The sequence below is a fragment of the Hypanus sabinus genome, unplaced genomic scaffold, assembly GCF_030144855.1.
Source record: "Hypanus sabinus isolate sHypSab1 unplaced genomic scaffold, sHypSab1.hap1 scaffold_1710, whole genome shotgun sequence".
Lineage (NCBI taxonomy): Eukaryota > Metazoa > Chordata > Chondrichthyes > Myliobatiformes > Dasyatidae > Hypanus > Hypanus sabinus.
In genome coordinates this window covers 25,227-49,292 of record NW_026779795.1, presented here as the reverse complement: position 1 = coordinate 49,292, position 24,066 = coordinate 25,227, and the positions used below count along the sequence as shown (strand labels likewise).

General features: G+C 58.3%; 1 protein-coding gene across 1 annotated transcript in view; it reads right to left on the bottom strand.

The window, feature by feature from the left end:
- Positions 1–732: 732 nt before the first annotated feature.
- LOC132387302 (caspase-2-like) overlaps positions 733–24,066 on the bottom strand; it is a gene marked incomplete at its 5' end in the record, with an annotated part of 45,736 nt that continues 22,402 nt past the window's right edge. Inside the window, 4 exons of the mRNA XM_059959659.1 lie at positions 733–1,082; positions 2,774–2,864; positions 15,013–15,141; positions 18,192–18,368. Of these exons, the coding sequence (XP_059815642.1) occupies positions 748–1,082; positions 2,774–2,864; positions 15,013–15,141; positions 18,192–18,368 (732 nt within the window). The remainder of the gene's footprint in view (positions 1,083–2,773; positions 2,865–15,012; positions 15,142–18,191; positions 18,369–24,066) is intronic.

Here is a 24,066-nt window from a genome sequence, read left to right as displayed (position 1 = left end):
CAGTGACACAGTGTCCTGAGGGAGAGGGGTCACTGAGGGACGGTGTGAGGGAGAGGGATTAACGTCAGTGGGGATACAGTCAGTGACACAGTGTCCTGGGGGAGAGGGGTCACTGAGGGACGGTGTGAGGGAGAGGGAATAATGTCAGTGGGGATACGGTCAGTGACACAGTGTCCTGGGGGAGTGGGGTCACTGAGGGACGGTGTGAGGGAGAGGGATTAACGTCAGTGGGGATACAGTCAGTGACACAGTGTCCTGGGGGAGAGGGGTCACTGAGGGACGGTGTGAGGGAGAGGGATTAATGTCAGTGGGGATACAGTCAGTGACACAGTGTCCTGGGGGAGAGGGGTCACTGAGGGACGGTGTGAGGGAGAGGGATTAACGTCAGTGGGGATACGGTCAGTGACACAGTGTCCTGGGGGAGAGGGGTCACTGAGGGACGGTGTGAGGGAGAGGGATTAACGTTGGTGTGGATACATGCAGTGACACAGGGTTGGGAGAGAGGGGTCACTGAGGGACGGTGTGAGGGAGAGGAATTAACGTCAGTGGTGATACGGTCAGTGACACAGTGTCCTGGGGGAGAGGGGTCACTGAGGGACGGTGTGAGGGAGCTGGATTAACGTCAGTGGGGATACAGTCAGTGACACAGTGTCCTGAGGGAGAGGGGTCACTGAGGGACGGTGTGAGGGAGCTGGATTAACGTCAGTGGGGATACAGTCAGTGACACAGTGTCCTGGGGGAGAGGGGTCACTGAGGGACGGTGTGAGGGAGAGGGATTAACGTCAGTGGGGATACGGTCAGTGACACAGTGTCCTGGGGGAGAGGGGTCACTGAGGGACGGTGTGAGGGAGAGGGATTAATGTCAGTGGGGATACAGTCAGTGACACAGTGTCCTCTAGTGGAGAGGGGCTGCAGACTGCCGACAGTCTCACCCTTTAAACAGGCGTAGCCGCAGATGATGTCGGATCTGGTTGGCAGTTTCATCCTGTGTGGCTCCTCCCGCCCAGCATCGCTCTGCTCACAGCCCGGGGACAGAGCTCGGTCCTTCCCATCCTGAATGTCCACGCCACAGTCCGTCTCCTCTGCAGAGAGAGGGAGTGGCTTGAGCACGGTGAGAACGGGAGAGACTGGGAGGAGAGGGAGCGACGGGAGGGATAGGAGGGAGGAAGGGGTGGGATGGTTTGGTAGGAGAGGGGAGGGAGGGGAGGGATGGTTTGATAGAAGAAGGTGGGGAGGGATGGTTTGGTAGGAGAGGGGAGGGAGGGGAGGGATGGTTTGATAGAAGAAGGTGGGGAGGGATGGTTTGGTAGGAGAGGGGAGGGAGGGGAGGGATGGTTTGGTAGGAGAGGGAGGGACGGGAGGGATGGTTTGGTAGGAGAGGGAGGGGAGGGATGGTTTGGTAGGAGAGGGGAGGGAGGGGAGGGGTGGTTTGGTAGAAGAGGGGAAGGAGGGGAGAGATTGTTTGGTAGGAGAGGGAGGGAGAGGAGGGATGGTTTGGTAGGAGAGGGGAGGGAGGGGAGGGGTGGTTTGGTAGAAGAGGGGAAGGAGGGGAGAGATTGTTTGGTAGGAGAGGGGAGGGAGAGGAGGGATGGTTTGGTAGGAGAGGGAGAGGAGGGATGGTTTGGTAGGAGAGGGGAGGGAGGGGAGGGGTGGTTTGGTAGAAGAGGGGAAGGAGGGGAGAGATTGTTTGGTAGGAGAGGGAGGGAGAGGAGGGATGGTTTGGTAGGAGAGGGAGGCAGGGGAGGGATGGTTTGATAGGAGAGGGAGGGGAGGGATGGTTTGATAGAAGAAGGAGGGGAGGGATGGTTTGGTAGGAGAGTGGAGGGAGGGGAGGGATGGTTTGGTAGGAGAGGGAGGGAGGGGAGGGATGGTTTGATAGGAGAGGGAGGGGAGGGATGGTTTGATAGGAGAGGGAGGGGAGGGATGGTTTGGTAGAAGAGGGGAAGGAGGGGAGAGATTGTTTGGTAGGAGAGTGAGGGAGGGGAAAGATTGGTAGGAGAGGGACAGATGGTTTGGTAGGAGAGGGTGGGAGGGGAGGTGTGATTTGGCAGGGGAGGGAAGGGGACTGTCAGGAGGGGAAGAGACAGAAGGAGAGAGGAGGTCAGGGAGAGAAACGTGGACAGAATGGAAGGCATACGGAAAAGAGATGGGGAAGGGGAAGCGAGCGAGGGGAAGAGGACGGCCGAGAAAGACGCGAGGCAGAGATGGGGGGGTGGGGGAGAGAGAAAATGAGAGACGGACGGGGAGGGCTGGAAGTGGTGGGGAAGAGACCGAAGGAGAAGACATGGCGAGGAAAGGAGCGGAGGGCGAGAGAGTGAGTTTGGAGGGATGGAGTGGGGAGGGACAGAAGGGGAGAGCTGGAGTGGAGGGGAGGGAAGGGGAATAGAGGGAAAGGAGGTAAGAGAGGGAGAAAAAGAGGAGCGGATGGGGAAGGGGAGAGTGGATGAAGAGAGCGGGGCAGATAGTGGGAAAGGAGGAAAGGGTAGTGGAGGGAGATGGAGAGCGACAGAGAGGGAGGGAGAGAGCGCGATGGGGGGGAAAGGAAGAGGAGAGAGGAACGCGGGAGAAGAGATGGTGGAGAGTGATGAAGGGGAAGGGAGAAGCAGGCTGGGAGGGGAGAGTAGAGATGGTGGCTGGCAGACGGAAGGGTAGACACGAGGGAGGAGAGACGGTGGGCGAACGACGGAGAGAAAAGACAGAGAGAAGACAGCGGGCGTTGGGACACAGTGACAAGGAGGAGACGGGGGTGGAGAACGAGGGAGGGGCGACTCACCTCCTCGACAGGCCTGAATGAAGAAGATCTTCGGCTTGTTCTGCAGCTGGGGGCAGCTGTCGTTGTCGAAGAGCCGGAACACATCCTGGAGCTGAGGGAGTGGAGGGAAAGAGGCAGCCAGTTCACTCACGGGGACAGGTGGGCGGAGATCCATATAACAATTACAGCTCGGAAACAGGCCATCTCGGCCCTTCTAGTCCGTGCCGAACGCTGACTCTCACCTAGTCCCACTGGCCCATATAACCATATCACAATTACAGCACGGAAACAGGCCATCTCGGCCCTTCTAGTCCGTGCCGAACGCTGACTCTCACCTAGTCCCACTGGCCCATATAACCATATAACAATTACAGCTCATAACAGGCCATCTTGGCCCTTCTAGTCCGTGCCGAACGCTTACTCTCACCTAGTCCCACTGGCCCATATAACCATATCACAATTACAGCACGGAAACAGGCCATCTCGGCCCTTCTAGTCCGTGCTGAACGCTTACTCTCACCTAGTCCCACTGGCCAATATAACCATATCACAATTACAGCTCGGAAACAGGCCATCTCGGCCCTTCTAGTCCGTGCCGAACGCTGACTCTCACCTAGTCCCACTGGCCCATATAACCATATAACAATTACAGCTCATAACAGGCCATCTTGGCCCTTCTAGTCCGTGCCGAACGCTTACTCTCACCTAGTCCCACTGGCCCATATAACCATATCACAATTACAGCACGGAAACAGGCCGTCTCGGCCCTTCTAGTCCGTGCCGAACGCTTACTCCCACCTAGTCCCACTGGCCCATATAACCATAGCACAATTACTGCCCGGAAACAGGCCGTCTCGGCCCTTCTAGTCCGTGCCGAACGCTTACTCCCACCTAGTCCCACTGGCCCATATAACCATATCACAATTACACACGGAAACAGGCCATCTCGGCCCTTCGAGTCCGTGCCGAACGCTTACTCTGACCTAGTCCCACTGGCCCATATAACCATATCACAATTACAGCACGGAAACAGTCCATCTCGGCCCTTCTAGTCCGTGCCCAACGCTGACTCTCACCTAGTCCCACTGGCCCATATAACCCTATCACAATTACAGCACGGAAACAGGCCGTCTCGGCCCTTCTAGTCCGTGCCGAACGCTGACTCTCACCTAGTCCCACTGGCCCATATAACCATATCACAATTACAGCACGGAAACAGGCCGTCTCGGCCCTTCTAGTCCGTGCCGAACGCTTACTCTCACCTAGTCCCACTGGCCCATATAACCATATCACAATTACTCACGGAAACAGGCCATCTCGGCCCTTCTAGTACGTGCCAAACGCTTACTCTCACCTAGTCTCACCTGCCCATATAACCATATCACAATTACACACGGAAACAGGCCGTCTCGGCCCTTCTAGTACGTGCCAAACGCTTACTCTCACCTAGTCTCACCTGCCCATATAACCATATCACAATTACACTCGGAAACAGGCCGTCTCAGCCCTTCTAGACCGTACCGAACGCTTGCTCTCACCTAGTCCCACTAGTCCATATAACCATATCACAATTACAGCACGGAAACAGGCCATCTCGGCCCTTCTAGTCCATGCCGAACGCTGACTCTCACCTAGTCCCACTGGCTCATATAACCATATCACAATCACAGCACTGAAACAGGCCATCTCGGCCCTTCTAGTCCGTGCCGAACGCTTACTCTCACCTAGTCCCACCGGCCCATATAACCATATCACAATTACACACGGAAACAGGCCATCTCGGCCCTTCTAGTCCGTGCCAAACGCTTACTCTCACCTAGACCCACTGACCCGCACTCAGCCCATAACCCTCCATTCCTTTCCCGTCCATATACCTATCCAATTTTACTTTAAGTGACTGATAAATTAGCAGCCTTACGTCGTGCCCGTGGATAAGATTAAAATGGCATGGGAGCAGGATTTAAATACCTCCTTCTCTGATGAGACTTGGGACTCGATTCTCAAATCGGTTAATTCAACCTCCCTTTGTGCTCGCCATTGCCTTTTACAGCTTAAGATTGTTCATAGAGCCCATATGTCTAAGTCTAAATTATCTCGATTCTACCCTAACATCAGTCCGCTTCAGAGATCTGCAAAAGGGGCGAGGCCTCTCTCATTCATATGTACTGGTTTTGTCCTAGCTTGGAGAAATTTTGGAAAGATGTCTTCATAACGTTATCGTATATTCTGAATCACCACCTAGAACCTAACCCTTTAATTGCTGTGTTCGGTTCCTGGGGTGAGACAGAATTACTTCTGAGTTCGACTAAGTGTCGAATATTATCTTTTGCCTCTCTCCTGGCCAGACGTTTAATCCTCCTTAGATGGAGAGATGTTGCCCCGCCCACGCATGCTCAATGGCTTAATAATATTATGGCCTGCTTAGGCCGTGAAAAAATTCATTATTCAGTTCTTAATTCGGATATAAATTTCCATAAGGTCTGGGGACCTTTTATCGAGTACTTTCATAACCTTCCTCTTAACTAAGGTTTTTTTTTCGGTCCCTTGCTTTCAGTTCCTTTTTTTCTGGTAGTAGGCATCAATATCTTCTGTTGCTAAGTGTATTTACGGTTTTGGGGGTTTGAATGTCCTGATTTATATTCTCTATATTGTGTTGTGGTTGGTCTGGAGTTTTTTTTTGTGTTGCGGGGCTTGGGCAGGATACTAATTTTACATGTCTTCAATTTGGGTGCTTTCTCAATGGTCTTTCTTTGTATCATATTATTATTGTATGTTTATTTTTGCGCTGTATCAATGTTCTTCATTTTGATCTGGGGGGTTTTTTTTAATCTGTAGTTGCGTAGAAAATGTATTAAGAATTTTTTTTTCTAAATGACAATACCGAACCTGCCTCCACCACTTCTACTGGAAGCTCGTTCCACACAGCTACCACTCTCTGAGTGAAGAAGTTCCCCCTCGTGTTAACCCCTAAACTTTTGCCCTCTAACTCTCAACTCCTGTCCTCTTGTTTGAATCTCCCCTACTCTCAATGGAGATGGCACCACGTCCTCTTTAATATTCTTCTCCCCTTGGAATGAATGCCAACTTTGCAAGTTTCTGCAGGTATACAGGGGAGGGAACTCTAACTGCCTTGTGTCACCGTCTGGCATCGGGAAGGGTGGGGAGTGGCCTCTGCACAAGATCAGAGAGTTGTTAACCCTATCGTGGGCACCAGCCTGCCCGACGTCCAGGACGTCTTCAAGGAGCGGTGCCTCAAAAAGGCGGCGTCCGTCACCAAGGACCCGCGTTGCCCAGGGGCGCGCCCTCTTCTCATTGCCACCGTCGGGGAGGAGGCACAGGAGCCTGCGGGCACACACTTGGCCATTCGGGAACAGCTTCTTCCCCTCGGCCGTCAGATCTCTGAATGGGCACTGAACCCTAAAACACTACCTCGCTGTGTTTGAATTTCACAATAAGGGTTCAGCCACTGGGGTACTCTCCAGTACCTGACTCTTCCCCTTCCCTCTCCTAACCGTGACCCACTTGTCTGCCTCCCGTAGCCCTGGTGTGACCACCTGCCTGTAACTCCTCTCTATCACCTCCTCACTCTCCCTGACCAGGCGAAGGTCATCGAGCTGCAGCTCCAGTTCCCTAACTCGGTCCCTCAGGAGCTGCAGTTGTGGAGGCTCGGAGACTCCAGGACCTCTCACATCCGACACCGAGGACAACAAGCTGCCCTCACACTCGTACCTCCCCTTTCCTCAAATAGCAGGAAACACTGACACCTGAAGCTACCTTGCCTCGCCCGGTTCCGCCTACGCCCGTTGAGCCAAACCCCCTAAGCCTTCACTCTGCTAATACCGAACCTGCCTCTACCACTTCTACTGGAAGCTTGTTCCACACAGCTACTACTCTCTGAGTAAAGAAGTTCCCCCTTGTGTTACCCCTAAACTTTTGCCCCCTAACTCTCAACTCATGTCCTCTCGTTTGAATCTCCCCTACCCTCAATGGAAAAAGCCTATCCACGTCAACTCTATCTATCCCCCTCGTAATTTTAAATACCTCTTTCGAGCCCCCCTCAACCTTCTACGCTCCAAAGAATAAAGGCATTCCACGCACCAACCACTCTCTGAGTGAAAAACCTTCCTCTAATATCCCCCTTGAACTTCCCTCCCCTCACCTTAAAGCCACGTCCTCTTGTACTGAGCAGTGGTGCCCTGGGGAAGAGGCGCTGGCTGTCCACTCTGTCTATTCCTCTTAATATCTTGTACACCTCTACCATGTCACCTCTCATCCTCCTTCTCTCCAGAGAGTAAAGCCCTAGCTCCCTTAATCTCTGATCATCATGCACACTCTCTAAACCAGGCAGCATCCTGGTAAATCTCCTCTGTTCCCTTTCCAATGCTTCCACATCCTTCCTATAGTGAGGCGACCAGAACTGGACACAGTACTCCAAGTGTGGCCCAACCAGAGTTTTATAGAGCTGTATCATAACCCCGTGACTCTTAAACTCTATCCCTCGACTTAAGAAAGCTAACACCCCATAAGCTTTCGTAACTACCCTATCTACCTGTGAGGCAACTTTCAGGGATCTGTGGACATGTATCCCCAGATCCCTCTGCTCCTCCACACTACCCAGTATCCTGCCATTTACTTTGTACTCTGCCTTGGAGTTTGTCCTTCCAAAGTGTCCCACCTCACTCTTCTCCGGGTTGAACTCCATCTGCCACTTCTCAGCCCACTTCTGCATCCCATCAATGTCCCTCTGCCATCTTCGACAATCGTCTACACTATCCACAACACCTACAACCTTTGTGTCGTCTGCAAACTTGCCAACCCACCCTTCTGCCCCCACATCCTGGTCGTTAATGATTTGTAAATCACAATATCCTTTGCATTTCTGGTTAAATACCAACAGCATTTCATTTGGCTTTGTATCTGTACTTAGTACAGTATAACCATATCACAATTACACACGGAAACAGGCCATCTCGGCCCTTCTAGTTCGTGCCGAACGCTTACTCTCACCTAGTTCCACCGACCCGCACTCAGCCCATAACCCTCCATTCCTTTCCTGTCCATATACCTATCCAATTTTACTTTAAGTGACAATACCGAACCTGCCTCTACCACTTCTACTGGAAGCCCGTTTCCCAGTGTCTGTCTCCCTCCACCTCCTCTCCCCACCCCTTTCACACCTCCGTCAATCTCCCCCACCTCCGCGCACTCCCTCCTGCCCCCCTCCCTTTCTTCTCCCCTCCTTGATCGGCCATCACCAGTTCAAATATCACACGTGACAGAAATGAGTTTTATCTCAGCCCTCTCCCGCCTTTCCCCACACCTCTCCCCTCTCCCACCTTTCCCCACACACCTCCCCTCGCCCACCTTTCCCCACACCCCTCCCCTCGCCCACCTTTCCCCACACCCCTCCCCTCGCCCACCTTTCCCCACACCCCTCCCCTCGCCCACCTTTCCCCACACCCCTCCCCTCGCCAACCTTTCCCCACACCCCTCCCCTCGCCCACCTTTCCCCACACCCCTCCCCTCGCCCACCTTTCCCCACACCCCTCCCCTCGCCCACCTTTCCCCACACCCCTCCCCTCGCCCACCTTTCCCCACACCCCTCCCCTCGCCCACCTTTCCCCACACCCCTCCCCTCTCCCACCTTTCCCCACACCCCTCCCCTCTCCCACCTTTCCCCACACCCCTCCCCTCGCCCACCTTTCCCCATACCCCTCCCCTCTCCCACCTTTCCCCACACCCCTCCCCTCTCCCACCTTTCCCCACACCCCTCCCCTCTCCCACCTTTCCCCACACCCCTCCCCTCTCCCACCTTTCCCCACACCCCTCCCCTCGCCCACCTTTCCCCACACCCCTCCCCTCTCCCACCTTTCCCCACACCCCTCCCCTCGCCCACCTTTCCCCACACCCCTCCCCTCGCCCACCTTTCCCCACACCCCTCCCCTCGCCCACCTTTCCCCACACCCCTCCCCTCGCCCACCTTTCCCCACACCCCTCCCCTCGCCCACCTTTCCCCACACCCCTCCCCTCGCCCACCTTTCCCCACACCCCTCCCCTCGCCCACCTTTCCCCACACCCCTCCCCTCGCCCACCTTTCCCCACACCCCTCCCCTCTCCCACCTTTCCCCACACCCCTCCCCTCTCCCACCTTTCCCCACACCCCTCCCCTCGCCCACCTTTCCCCACACCCCTCCCCTCTCCCACCTTTCCCCACACCCCTCCCCTCGCCCACCTTTCCCCACACCCCTCCCCTCGCCCACCTTTCCCCACACCCCTCCCCTCTCCCACCTTTCCCCACACACCTCCCCTCGCCCACCTTTCCCCACACCCCTCCCCTCGCCCACCTTTCCCCACACCCCTCCCCTCTCCCACCTTTCCCCACACCCCTCCCCTCTCCCACCTTTCCCCACACCCCTCCCCTCTCCCACCTTTCCCCACACCCCTCCCCTCGCCCACCTTTCCCCACACCCCTCCCCTCTCCCACCTTTCCCCACACCCCTCCCCTCGCCCACCTTTCCCCACACCCCTCCCCTCTCCCACCTTTCCCCACACCCCTCCCCTCGCCCACCTTTCCCCACACCCCTCCCCTCTCCCACCTTTCCCCACACCCCTCCCCTCTCCCACCTTTCCCCACACCCCTCCCCTCGCCCACCTTTCCCCACACCCCTCCCCTCTCCCACCTTTCCCCACACCCCTCCCCTCTCCCACCTTTCCCCACACCCCTCCCCTCTCCCACCTTTCCCCACACCCCTCCCCTCTCCCACCTTTCCCCACACCCCTCCCCTCGCCCACCTTTCCCCACACCCCTCCCCTCTCCCACCTTTCCCCACACCCCTCCCCTCTCCCACCTTTCCCCACACCCCTCCCCTCTCCCACCTTTCCCCACACCCCTCCCCTCTCCCACCTTTCCCCACACCCCTCCCCTCGCCCACCTTTCCCCAAGCCCCTCCCCTCGCCCACCTTTCCCCACACCCCTCCCCTCTCCCACCTTTCCCCAAGCCCCTCCCCTCGCCCACCTTTCCCCAAGCCCCTCCCCTCGCCCACCTTTCCCCACACCCCTCCCCTCGCCCACCTTTCCCCAAGCCCCTCCCCTCGCCCACCTTTCCCCACACCCCTCCCCTCTCCCACCTTTCCCCACACCCCTCCCCTCGCCCACCTTTCCCCACACCCCTCCCCTCGCCCACCTTTCCCCACACCCCTCCCCTCTCCCACCTTTCCCCACACCCCTCCCCTCGCCCACCTTTCCCCACACCTCTCCCCTCGCCCACCTTTCCCCACACACCTCCCCTCGCCCACCTTTCCCCACACCCCTCCCCTCGCCCACCTTTCCCCACACCCCTCCCCTCTCCCACCTTTCCCCACACCCCTCCCCTCGCCAACCTTTCCCCACACCCCTTCCCTCGCCCACCTTTCCCCACACCCCTCCCCTCGCCCACCTTTCCCCACACCCCTCCCCTCTCCCACCTTTCCCCACACCCCTCCCCTCTCCCACCTTTCCCCACACCCCTCCCCTCGCCCACCTTTCCCCACACCCCTCCCCTCGCCCACCTTTCCCCACACCCCTCCCCTCGCCCACCTTTCCCCACACCCCTCCCCTCTCCCACCTTTCCCCACACCCCTCCCCTCGCCAACCTTTCCCCACACCCCTCCCCTCGCCCACCTTTCCCCACACCCCTCCCCTCGCCCACCTTTCCCCACACCTCTCCCTTCTCCCACCTTTCCCCACACCCCTCCCCTCGCCAACCTTTCCCCACACCCCTCCCCTCGCCCACCTTTCCCCACACCCCTCCCCTCGCCCACCTTTCCCCACACCCCTCCCCTCGCCCACCTTTCCCCACACCCCTCCCCTCGCCCACCTTTCCCCACACCCCTCCCCTCGCCCACTTTTCCCCACACCCCTCCCCTCGCCCACCTTTCCCCACACCTCTCCCCTCTCCCACCTTTCCCCACACCCCTCCCCTCGCCCACCTTTCCCCACACCCCTCCCCTCTCCCACCTTTCCCCACACCCCTCCCCTCGCCCACCTTTCCCCACACCCCTCCCCTCGCCCACCTTTCCCCACACCCCTCCCCTCGCCCACCTTTCCCCACACCCCTCCCCTCGCCCACCTTTCCCCACACCCCTCCCCTCTCCCACCTTTCCCCACACCCCTCCCCTCTCCCACCTTTCCCCACACCCCTCCCCTCGCCCACCTTTCCCCACACCCCTCCCCTCGCCCACCTTTCCCCACACCCCTCCCCTCTCGCACCTTTCCCCACACCCCTCCCCTCGCCCACCTTTCCCCACACCCCTCCCCTCGCCCACCTTTCCCCACACCCCCTCCCCTCTCCCACCTTTCCCCACACCCCTCCCCTCGCCCACCTTTCCCCACACCCCTCCCCTCTCCCACCTTTCCCCACACCCCTCCCCTCTCCCACCTTTCCCCACACCCCTCCCCTCGCCCACCTTTCCCCACACCCCTCCCCTCGCCCACATTTCCCCACACCCCTCCCCTCGCCCACCTTTCCCCACACCCCTCCCCTCTCCCACCTTTCCCCACACCCCTCCCCTCTCCCACCTTTCCCCACACCCCTCCCCTCGCCCACCTTTCCCCACACCCCTCCCCTCGCCCACATTTCCCCACACCCCTCCCCTCGCCCACCTTTCCCCACACCCCTCCCCTCTCCCACCTTTCCCCAAGCCCCTCCCCTCGCCCACCTTTCCCCACACCCCTCCCCTCTCCCACCTTTCCCCACACCCCTCCCCTCGCCCACCTTTCCCCACACCCCTCCCCTCGCCCACCTTTCCCCATACCCCTCCCCTCTCCCACCTTTCCCCACACCCCTCCCCTCTCCCACCTTTCCCCATACCCCTCCCCTCTCCCACCTTTCCCCACACCCCTCCCCTCTCCCACCTTTCCCCACACCCCTCCCCTCGCCCACCTTTCCCCACACCCCTCCCCTCGCCCACCTTTCCCCACACCCCTCCCCTCGCCCACCTTTCCCCACACCCCTCCCCTCGCCCACCTTTCCCCACACCCCTCCCCTCGCCCACCTTTCCCCACACCCCTCCCCTCGCCCACCTTTCCCCACACCCCTCCCCTCTCCCACCTTTCCCCACACCCCTCCCCTCGCCCACCTTTCCCCACAGCCCTCCCCTCGCCCACCTTTCCCCACACCCCTCCCCTCGCCCACCTTTCCCCACACCCCTCCCCTCTCCCACCTTTCCCCACACCCCTCCCCTCGCCCACCTTTCCCCACACCCCTCCCCTCTCCCACCTTTCCCCACACCCCTCCCCTCGCCCACCTTTCCCCACACCCCTCCCCTCGCCCACCTTTCCCCACACCCCTCCCCTCTCCCACCTTTCCCCACACCCCTCCCCTCTCCCACCTTTCCCCACACCCCTCCCCTCTCCCACCTTTCCCCACACCCCTCCCCTCTCCCACCTTTCCCCACACCCCTCCCCTCTCCCACCTTTCCCCACACCCCTCCCCTCGCCCACCTTTCCCCACACCCCTCCCCTCGCCCACATTTCCCCACACCCCTCCCCTCTCCCACCTTTCCCCACACCCCTCCCCTCGCCCACCTTTCCCCACACCCCTCCCCTCTCCCACCTTTCCCCACACCCCTCCCCTCGCCCACCTTTCCCCACACCCCTCCCCTCTCCCACCTTTCCCCACACCCCTCCCCTCGCCCACCTTTCCCCACACCCCTCCCCTCTCCCACCTTTCCCCACACCCCTCCCCTCTCCCACCTTTCCCCACACCCCTCCCCTCTCCCACCTTTCCCCACACCCCTCCCCTCTCCCACCTTTCCCCACACCCCTCCCCTCTCCCACCTTTCCCCACACCCCTCCCCTCTCCCACCTTTCCCCACACCCCTCCCCTCTCCCACCTTTCCCCACACCCCTCCCCTCTCCCACCTTTCCCCACACCCCTCCCCTCTCCCACCTTTCCCCACACCCCTCCCCTCGCCCACCTTTCCCCACACCCCTCCCCTCGCCCACCTTTCCCCAAGCCCCTCCCCTCGCCCACCTTTCCCCAAGCCCCTCCCCTCGCCCACCTTTCCCCACACCCCTCCCCTCGCCCACCTTTCCCCAAGCCCCTCCCCTCGCCCACCTTTCCCCACACCCCTCCCCTCTCCCACCTTTCCCCACACCCCTCCCCTCGCCCACCTTTCCCCACACCCCTCCCCTCGCCCACCTTTCCCCACACCCCTCCCCTCGCCCACCTTTCCCCACACCCCTCCCCTCGCCCACCTTTCCCCAAGCCCCTCCCCTCGCCCACCTTTCCCCACACCCCTCCCCTCTCCCACCTTTCCCCACACCCCTCCCCTCGCCCACCTTTCCCCAAGCCCCTCCCCTCGCCCACCTTTCCCCACACCCCTCCCCTCTCCCACCTTTCCCCACACCTCTCCCCTCGCCCACCTTTCCCCACACCCCTCCCCTCGCCCACCTTTCCCCACACCCCTCCCCTCTCCCACCTTTCCGCACACCCCTCCCCTCGCCCACCTTTCCCCATACCCCTCCCCTCACCCACCTTTCCCCACACCCCTCCCCTCTCCCACCTTTCCCCACACCCCTCCCCTCTCCCACCTTTCCCCACACCTCTCCCCTCTCCCACCTTTCCCCACACCCCTCCCCTCGCCCACCTTTCCCCACACCCCTCCCCTCGCCCACCTTTCCCCACACCCCTCCCCTCTCCCACCTTTCCCCACACCCCTCCCCTCTCCCACCTTTCCCCACACCCCTCCCCTCTCCCACCTTTCCCCACACCCCTCCCCTCTCCCACCTTTCCCCACACCCCTCCCCTCGCCCACCTTTCCCCACACCCCTCCCCTCTCCCACCTTTCCCCACACCCCTCCCCTCTCCCACCTTTCCCCACACCCCTCCCCTCGCCCACCTTTCCCCACACCCCTCCCCTCGCCCACCTTTCCCCACACCCCTCCCCTCTCCCACCTTTCCCCACACCCCTCCCCTCGCCCACCTTTCCCCACACCCCTCCCCTCTCCCACCTTTCCCCACACCCCTCCCCTCGCCCACCTTTCCCCACACCCCTCCCCTCGCCCACCTTTCCCCATACCCCTCCCCTCTCCCACCTTTCCCCACACCCCTCCCCTCGCCCACCTTTCCCCACACCCCTCCCCTCTCCCACCTTTCCCCACACCCCTCCCCTCTCCCACCTTTCCCCACACCCCTCCCCTCGCCCACCTTTCCCCAAGCCCCTCCCCTCGCCCACCTTTCCCCACACCCCTCCCCTCTCCCACCTTTCCCCACACCCCTCCCCTCGCCCACCTTTCCCCACACCCCTCCCCTCGCCCACCTTTCCCCACACCCCTCCCCTCGCCCACCTTTCCCCACACCCCTCCCCTCACCCACCTTTCCCCACACCCCTCCCCTCTCCCACCTTTCCGCCACTGTCAGAACTCTCTCCTCCTCGCATTCCCCCAGCCCTTCCTTGTCTCTCTCCCACCCCTCCACACTCCACTTGCTCTGCTAATGGCATGCTGGCCTTTATAACAGGAGGAGTTGAGTATAGAAGTAAAGAGGTCCTTCTGCAGCTGTACAGGGCCCTGGTGAGACCCCACCTGGAGTATTGTGTGCAGTTCTGGTCTCCAAATTTGAGGAAGGACATTCTTGCTATTGAGGGAGTGCAGCGTAGGTTCACGAGGTTAATTCCCAGAATGGCGGGACTGTCATATGTTGAAAGATTGGAGCGACTGGGCTTGTACACACTGGAATTTAGAAGGATGAGAGGGGAGCTGATTGAAACACATAAGATTATTAAGGGATTGGACACGCTGGAGGCAGGAAGCATGTTCCCGCTGATGGGTGAGTCCAGAACTAGAGGCCACAGTTTAAGAATGAGGGGTGAACCATTTAGAACAGAGATGCGGAAAAACTTTTTCACCCAGAGAGTGGTGGATCTGTGGAATGCTCTGCCCCAGAAGGCAGAGGAGGCCAAGTCTCTGGATGCATTCAAGAGAGAGTTAGATAGAGCCCTTATAGATAGCGGGGTCAAGGGATATGGGGAGAGGGCAGGAACAGGGTACTGATTGTGGACGATCAGCCACGATCACAGTGAATGGCGGTGCTGGCTCGAAGGGCTGAATGGCCGACTCCTGCACCTACTGTCTGTCGTCTATTTCCAGTATGAATTCAATAACGCTGTGCGCACTGCCTCCTGAGGGTTCCTTTGCCTCAAGCTCCCTAATGAGATGCGGGTTAACACGCAATGGCCTTTCCCCTTCTCCGCCCCTCTCCCTGCACTCTGTGCCCGACCTGCAGGAGCTCCCCGTCTGTGCCGTAGATTGCCCCCTCCACGCCGTGCGAGAGCAGAGCCACCACGCAGGAGTGGTTGGATCGGTGATCAGGCAGCCGGGCGAACTGCAACAACTCCGACCTCATCACCTGTTGAGGCAGAGGGAGCGAGGGAGGGAGGGAGGGAGGGGAGAGATTAGTCAGCAGGCCGCCCTCTCCATCTCCGAGCTCCCCGCCTTTTCCCTCTCAACACCTAACTTCCTCTCCTCCTGCCAGTTTCCCACCTCCTTCTCTCTCTTCCCTCGTTCCCTGCCTTTCCCCCCCTCGCCCTTCGCCGCTGCATTCTCTCCCACCCTGCTCCCCCCACTTCCCTGTTTCCCTCCAGCCCTCACTCATTCTCACAAGTCATTCGAACTGCATTCCTTCTTGTAAAAGCAATCGTTGAATCGTTTCCCTGCATCTCCCTCACTCCCTCCCCATCCCCCATTTCCCTCACTCCCTCCCAATCCCGTCTCCCTCCATCTCCCTCACTCCCTCCCAATCCCGTCTCCCTCCATCTCCCTCACTCCCTCCCAATCCCGTCTCCCTCCATCTCCCTCACTCCCTCCCAATCCCGTCTCCCTCCATCTCCCTCACTCCCTCCCCATCCCCCATTTCCCTCACTCTCTCCCAATCCCGTCTCCCTCCATCTCCCTCACTCCCTCCCCATCCCCCATTGCCCTCACTCTCTCCCAATCCCATCTCCCTCCATCTCCCTCACTCCCTCCCAATCCCGTCTCCCTCCATCTCCCTCACTCCCTCCCCATCCCTGTCTCCCTCCATCTCCCTCACTCCCTCCCGATCCCTGTCTCCCTCCATCTCCCTCACTCCCTCCCCATCCCCCATTGCCCTCACTCTCTCCCAATCCCGTCTCCCTCCATCTCCCTCACTCCCTCCATCTCCCTCACTCCCTCCCAATCCCGTCTCCCTCCATCTCCCTCACTCCCTCCCCATCCCTGTCTCCCTCCATCTCCCTCACTCCCTCCCAATCCCGTCTCCCTCCATCTCCCTCACTCCCTCCCCATCCCTGTCTCCCTCCATCTCCCTCACTCCCTCCCGATCCCTGTCTCCCTCCATCTCCCTCACTCCCTCCCCATCCCCCATTTCCCTCACTCTCTCCCAATCCCGTCTCCCTCCATCTCCCTCACTCCCTCCCAATCCCATCTCCCTCACTCCCTCCCAATCCCGTCTCCCTCCAACTCCCTCACTCCCTCCCAATCCCGTCTCCCTCCATCTCCCTCACTCCCTCCCGATCCCTGTCTCCCTCCATCTCCCTCACACCCTCCCAATCCCTGTCTCCCTCCATCTCCCTCACTCCCTCCCGATCCTCCATCTCCCTCCCTCCCAATCCCATCTCCCTCACTCCCTCCCAATCCCGTCTCCCTCCATCTCCCTCACTCCCTCCCAATCCCGTCTCCCATCTCCCTCACTCCCTCCCGATCCCTGTCTCCCTCCATCTCCCTCACTCCCTCCCGATCCTCCATCTCCCTCACTCCCCCGATCCCTGTCTCCATCTCCCTCACTCCCTCCCGATCCCTGTCTCCCTCCATCTCCCTCACTCCCTCCCAACCCCGTCTCCCTCCATCTCCCTCTCTCCCTCCCAATCCCGTCTCCCTCCATCTCCCTCACTCCCTCCCGATCTGTCTCCCTCCATCTCCCTCACTCCCTCCCCATCCCTGTCTCCCTCCATCACCCTCACTCCCTCCCCATCCCTCTCCCTCCATCTCCCTCACTCCCTCCCAATCCCGTCTCCCTCCATCTCCCTCACTCCCTCCCAATCCCATCTCCCTCCATCTGACTCACTCCCACCCAATGTCGTCTCCCTCCCTCCCTCACTCCCTCCCAATCCCATCTCCCTCCATCTCCCTCACTCCCTCCCAATCCCGTCTACCTCCATCTCCCTCACTCCCTCCCAATCCCTGTCTCCCTCCATCTCCCTCACTCCCTCCCGATCCCTGTCTCCCTCCATCTCCCTCACTCCCTCCCCATACCCCATTTCCCTCACTCCCTCCCAATCCCGTCTCCCTCCATCTCCCTCACTCCCTCCCCATCCCCCATTTCCCTCACTCCCTCCCAATCCCGTCTCCCTCCATCTCCCTCACTCCCTCCCCATGCCCCATTTCCCTCACTCTCTCCCAATCCCGTCTCCCTCCATCTCCCTCACTCCCTCCCAATCCCTGTCTCCCTCCATCTCCCTCACTCCCTCCCGATCCCTGTCTCCCTCCATCTCCCTCACTCCCTCCCCATCCCCCATTTCCCTCACTCCCTCCCAATCCCGTCTCCCTCCATCTCCCTCACTCCCTCCCCATCCCCCATTTCCCTCACTCTCTCCCAATCCCGTCTCCCTCCATCTCCCTCAATCCCTCCCCATCCCTGTCTCCCTCCATCTCCTTCACTCTCTCCCAATCCCATCTTCCATCTCCCTCACTCCCTCCCAATCCCGTCTCGCTCCATCTCCCTCACTCACTCCCAATCCCGTCTCCCTCCATCTCCCTCACTCTCTCCCGATCCTCCATCTCCCTCACTCCCCCCCAATCCCCGTCTCCCTTCATCTCCCTCACTCCCTCCCCATCCCCGTCTCCCTCCCTCCCTCCGGATACCCCATCTCCCTCACTCCCTCCCAATCCCCCCTCTCTCTCACCCCCGTCTCTCTCTCCTTTCCCTCCCTCCCTCCTGATCTCCCCCACTCCTGATCCCGTCTCCCTCCATCTCCCCCACTCCCTCCCGATCCCCCCTCTCCCTCCCGATCCCCCCTCTCCCTCCCTCCCTCCCGATCCCCCGTCTCTCTCTCTTCTCCCTCCCCATCTCCCCCACTCCCTCCCGATCCCCCGTCTCTCTCTCTCTCTCTCTCACCCCTGTCTCTCCGTCCTCTCCCTCCCGATCCCCCATCTCCCCCACTCCCTCCCGATCCCCCATCTCCCCCACTCCCTCCCGATCCCCCGTCTCTCTCTCTCTCTCTCTCTCACCCCCGTCTCTCCGTCCTCTCCCTCCCGATCCCCCATCTCCCCCACTCCCTCCCGATCCCCCATCTCCCCCACTCCCTCCCGATCCCCCATCTCCCCCACTCCCTCCCGATCCCCCATATCCCCCACTCCCTCCTGATCCCCCGTCTCTCTCTCTCTCTCTCTCCCCCGTCTCTCCGTCCTCTCCCTCGCGCCTACCTCGGCCGTCCGGTCGTGAAAACTCCTGACGTCGAAGCCGAGGGAGATGAGCAGCCTCTCGAGGGCCCAGTGGTCAACCTCGCCGCCCTGCCGGTCCACCAGCTCCTGCGCGCCCCCGAACCGCACGTTGCTGACGATCACGGCCAGGCCTTTGGGCTGCGACACCATCCTGTAGGACTGCGGGGAGAGGAGGAGGTCAGCGCCCACCGCAACCGTACTCCATTATAACCATATAACCATATCACAAATACACACGGAAACAGGTCATCTCAGCCCTTCTAGTCCATGCGGAACGCTGACTCTCACCTAGTGCCACTGGCCCATATAACCATATCACAATTACAGCACGGAAACAGGCCATCTCGGCCCTTCTAGTGCGTGCCGAACGCTGACTCTCACCTAGTCCCACTGGCCCATATAACCATATCACAATTACACACGGAAACAGGCCGTCTCGGCCCTTCTAGTCCATGCCGAACGCTTACTCTCACCTAGTCCCACTGGCCCATATAACGATATCACAATTACACACGGAAACAGGCCGTCTCGGCCCTTCTAGTCCATGCGGAACGCTGACTCTCACCTAGTCCCACTGGCCCATATAACCATATCACAATTACACACGGAAACAGGCCGTCTCGGCCCTTCTAGTCCATGCCGAACGCTTACTCTCACCTAGTCCCACTGGCCCATATAACGATATCACAATTACACACGGAAACAGGCCATCTCAGCCCTTCTAGTCCGTGCCGAACGCTGACTCTCACCTAGTCCCACTGGCCCATATAACCATATCACAATTACACACGGAAACAGGTCATCTCAGCCCTTCTAGTCTGTGCCGAACGCTGACTCTCACCTAGTCCCACTGGCCCATATAACCATATCACAATTACACACGGAAACAGGCCATCTCGGCCCTTCTAGTCTGTGCCGAACTCTGACTCTCACCTAGTCCCACTGGCCCATATAACCATATCACAATTACACACGGAAACAGGCCATCTCGGCCCTACTAGTCTGTGCTGAACGCTTACTCTCACCTAGTCCGACTAGCCCATATAACCATATCACAATTACACACGGAAACAGGCCATCTCGGCCCTTCTAGTCCGTGCTGAACGCTTACTCTCACCTACTCCCACTGGCCCATATAACCATATCACAATTACACACGGAAACAGGACATCTCGGCCCTTCTAGTCCATGCCGAATGCTGACTCTCACCTAGTCCCACTGGCCCATATAACCATATCACAATTACACACGGAAACAGGTCATCTCGGACCTTCTGGTCCGTGCCGAACACTTACTCTCACCTAGTCCCACTGGCCCATATAACCATATCGCAATTACACACGGAAACAGACCATCTCGGCCCTTCTAGTCCGTGCCGAACGCTGAATCTCACCTAGTCCCACTGGTCCATATAACCATATCACAATTACAGCATGGAAACAGACCATCTCGGCCCTTCTAGTCCGTGCCGAACGCTTACTCTCACCTAGTCTCACTGGCCCATATAACCATATCACAATTACAGCACGGAAACAGACCATCTCGGCCCTTCTAGTCAGTGCCGAACGCTGACTCTCACCTAGTCCCACTGGCCCATATAACCATATCACAATTACACACGGAAACAGGCCGTCTCGGCCCTTCTAGTCCGTGCCGAACGCTGACTCTCACCTAGTCCCACTGGCCCATATAACCATATCACAATTACACACGGAAACAGGCCGTCTCGGCCCTTCTAGTCCGTGCCGAGCACTGACTCTCACCTAGTCCCACTGGCCCATATAACCATATCACAATTACAGCACGGAAACAGGCCATCTCGGCCCTTCTAGTCCGTGCCCAACGCTTACTCTCACCTAGTCCCACTGGCCCATATAACCATATCACAATTACAGCATGTAAACAGGCCATCTCGGCCCTTCTAGTCCGTGCCGAATGCTTACTCTCACCTAGTCCCACTGGCCCATATAACCATATCACAATTACACACGGAAACAGGCCATCTCGGCCCTTCTAGTCCGTGCCGAACGCTGACTCTCACCTCGTCCCTCTGGCCCATATAACCATATCACAATTACACACGGAAACAGGCCATCTCGGCCCTTCTAGTCCGTGCCGAACGCTTACTCTCACCTAGTCCCACTGGCCCATATAACCATATCACAATTACACACGGAAACAGGCCATCTCGGCCCTTCTAGTCCATGCCGAACGCTGACTCTCACCTAGTCCCACTGGCCCATACAGCCATATCACAATTACACACGGAAACAGTCCATCTCGGCCCTTCTAGAAAGTGCCGAACGCTTACTCTCACCTAGTCCCACTGGCCCATATAACCATATCACAATTACACACGGAAACAGGCCATCTCGGCCCTTCTAGTCCGTGCCGAACGCTAACTCTCACCTAGTCCCACTGGCCCATATAACCATATCACAATTACACACGGAAACAGGCCATCTCGGCCCTTCTAGTCCGTGCCGAACGCTTACTCTCACCTAGTCCCACTGGCCCATACAGCCATATCACAATTACACACGGAAACAGTCCATCTCGGCCCTTCTAGAAAGTGCCGAACGCTTACTCTCACCTAGTCCCACTGGCCCATATAACCATATCACAATTACACACGGAAACAGGCCATCTCGGCCCTTCTAGTCCGTGCCGAACGCTGACTCTCACCTAGTCCCACTGGCCCATATAACCATAGCACAATTACAGCACGGAAACAGGCCGTCTCGGCCCTTCTAGTCCGTGCCCAACGCTTACTCTCACCTAGTCCCACTGGCCCATATAACCATATCACAATTACAGCACGGAAACAGTCCATCTCGGCCCTTCTAGTCCGTGCCGAACGCTTACTCTCACCTAGTCCCACTGGCCCATATAACCATATCACAATTACACACGGAAACAGGCCATCTCGGCCCTTCTAGTCCGTGCCGAACGCTGACTCTCACCTAGTCCCACTGGCCCATATAACCATGTCACGATTACACACGGAAACAGGCCGTCTCGGCCCTTCTAGTCCGTGCCGAACGCTTACTCTCACCTAGTCCCACTGGCCCATATAACCATATCACAATTACACACGTAAACAGGCCATCTCGGCCCTTCTAGTCCGTGCCGAGCGCTTACTCTCACCTAGTCCCACTGGCCCATATAACCATATCACAATTACAACACGGAAACAGGCCGTCTCGGCCCTTCTACTCCGTACCGAACGCTTACTCTCACCTAGTCCCACTGGCCCATATAACCATATCACAATTACAACACGGAAACAGGCCATCTCGGCCCTTCTAGTCCGTGCCGAATGCTGACTCTCACCTAGTCCCACTGGCCCATATAACCATATCACAATTACAACACGGAAACAGGCCATCTCGGCCCTTCTAGTCCGTGCCGAACGCTTACTCTCACCTAGTCCCACTGGCCCATACAGCCATATCACAATTACACACGGAAACAGTCCATCTCGGCCCTTCTAGAAAGTGCCGAACGCTTACTCTCACCTAGTCCCACTGGCCCATATAACCATATCACAATTACACACGGAAACAGGCCATCTCGGCCCTTCTAGTCCGTGCCGAACGCTGACTCTAACCTAGTCCCACTGGCCCATATAACCATATCACAATTACACACGGAAACAGGCCATCTCGGCCCTTCTAGTCCGTGCCGAACGCTTACTCTCAGCTAGTCCCACTGGCCCATACAGCCATATCACAATTACACACGGAAACAGGCCATCTCGGCCCTTCTAGTCTGTGCCGAACGCTTACTCTCACCTAGTCCCACTGGCCCATATAACCATATCACAATTACACACGGAAACAGGCCATCTCGGCCCTTCTAGTCCTTGCCGAACGCTTACTCTCACTTGTCCCACTGGCCCATATAACCATATCACAATTACAGCACGGAATCAGGCATTCTCGGCCCTTCTAGTCCGTGCCGAACGCTTACTCTCACCTTGTCCCACTGGCCCATATAACCATATCACAATTCCAGCACGGAAACAGGCCATCTCGGCACTTCTAGTCCGTGCCGAACGCTTACTCTCACCTAGTCCCACTGGCCCATATAACCATATCACAATTACAGCACAGAAACAGGCCATCTCGGCCCTTCTAGTCCGTGCCGAACGCTTACTCTCACCTAGTCCCACTGGCCCATATAACCATATCACAATTACAGCACGGAAACAGACCATCTCGGCCCTTCTAGTCCGTGCCGAACGCTTACTCTCACCTAGTCCCACTGGCCCATATAACCATATCACAATTACACACGGAAACAGGCCATCTCGGCCCTTCTAGTCCATGCCGAACGCTGACTCTCACCTAGTCCCACTGGCCCATATAACCATATCACAATTACAGCACGGAAACAGTCCATCTCGGCCCTTCTAGTCCGTGCCGAACGCTGACTCTCACCTAGTCCCACTGGCCCATATAACCATATCACAATTACACACGGAAACAGGCTATCTCGGCCCTTCTAGTCCGTGCCAAACGCTTACTCTCACCTAGTCCCACTGGCCCAAATAACCATATCACAATTACACACGGAAACAGGCCATCTCGGCCCTTCTAGTCCGTGCCGAACGCTGACTCTCACCTAGTCCCACTGGCCCATATAACCATATCACAATTACAGCACGGAAACAGGCCATCTCGGCCTTTCTAGTCCGTGCCAAACGCTTACTCTCACCTAGTCCCACTGGCCCATATTACCATATCACAATTACACACGGAAACAGGCCATCTCGGCTCTTCTAGTCCGTGCCGAACGCTGACTCTCACCTAGTCCCACTGGCCCATATAACCATATCACAATTACAGCACGGAAACAGGCCGTCTCGGCCCTTCTAGTCCGTGCCGAACGCTTACTCTCACCTAGTCTCACTGGCCCATATAACCATATCACAATTACACACGGAAACAGGCCATCTCGGCCCTTCTAGTCCTTGCCGAACGCTTACTCTCACCTAGTCCCACTGGCCCATATAACCATATCACAATTCCAGCATGGAAACAGGCCATCTCGGCCCTTCTAGTCCGTGCCGAACGCTTACTCTCACCTAGTCCCACTGGCCCATATAACCATATCACAATTACAGCACAGAAACAGGCCATCTCGGCCCTTCTAGTCCGTGCCGAACGCTTACTCTCACCTAGTCCCACTGGCCCATATAACCATATCACAATTACAGCACGGAAACAGTCCATCTCGGCCCTTCTACTCCGTGCCGAACGCTGACTCTCACCTAGTCCCACTGGCCCATATAACCATATCACAATTACACACGGAAACAGGCCATCTCGGCCCTTCTAGTCCGTGCCGAACGCTGACTCTCACCTAGTCCCACTGGCCCATATAACCATATCACAATTACAGCACGGAAACAGTCCATCTCGGCCCTTCTAGTCCGTGCCGAACGCTGACTCTCACCTAGTCCCACTGGCCCATATAACCATATCACAATTACACACGGAAACAGGCCATCTCGGCCCTTCTAGTCCGTGCCGAACGCTGACTCTCACCTAGTCCCACTGGCCCATATAACCATATCACAATTACAGCACGGAAACAGGCCATCTCGGCCCTTCTAGTCCGTGCCGAACGCTGACTCTCACCTAGTCCCACTGGCCCATATAACCATATCACAATTACAGCATGGAAACAGGCCATCTCGGCCCTTCTAGTCCGTGCCGAACGCTTACTCTCACTTGTCCCACTGGCCCATATAACCATATCACAATTCCAGCACGGAAACAGGCATTCTCGGCCCTTCTAGTCCGTGCCGAACGCTTACTCTCACCTTGTCCCACTGGCCCATATAACCATA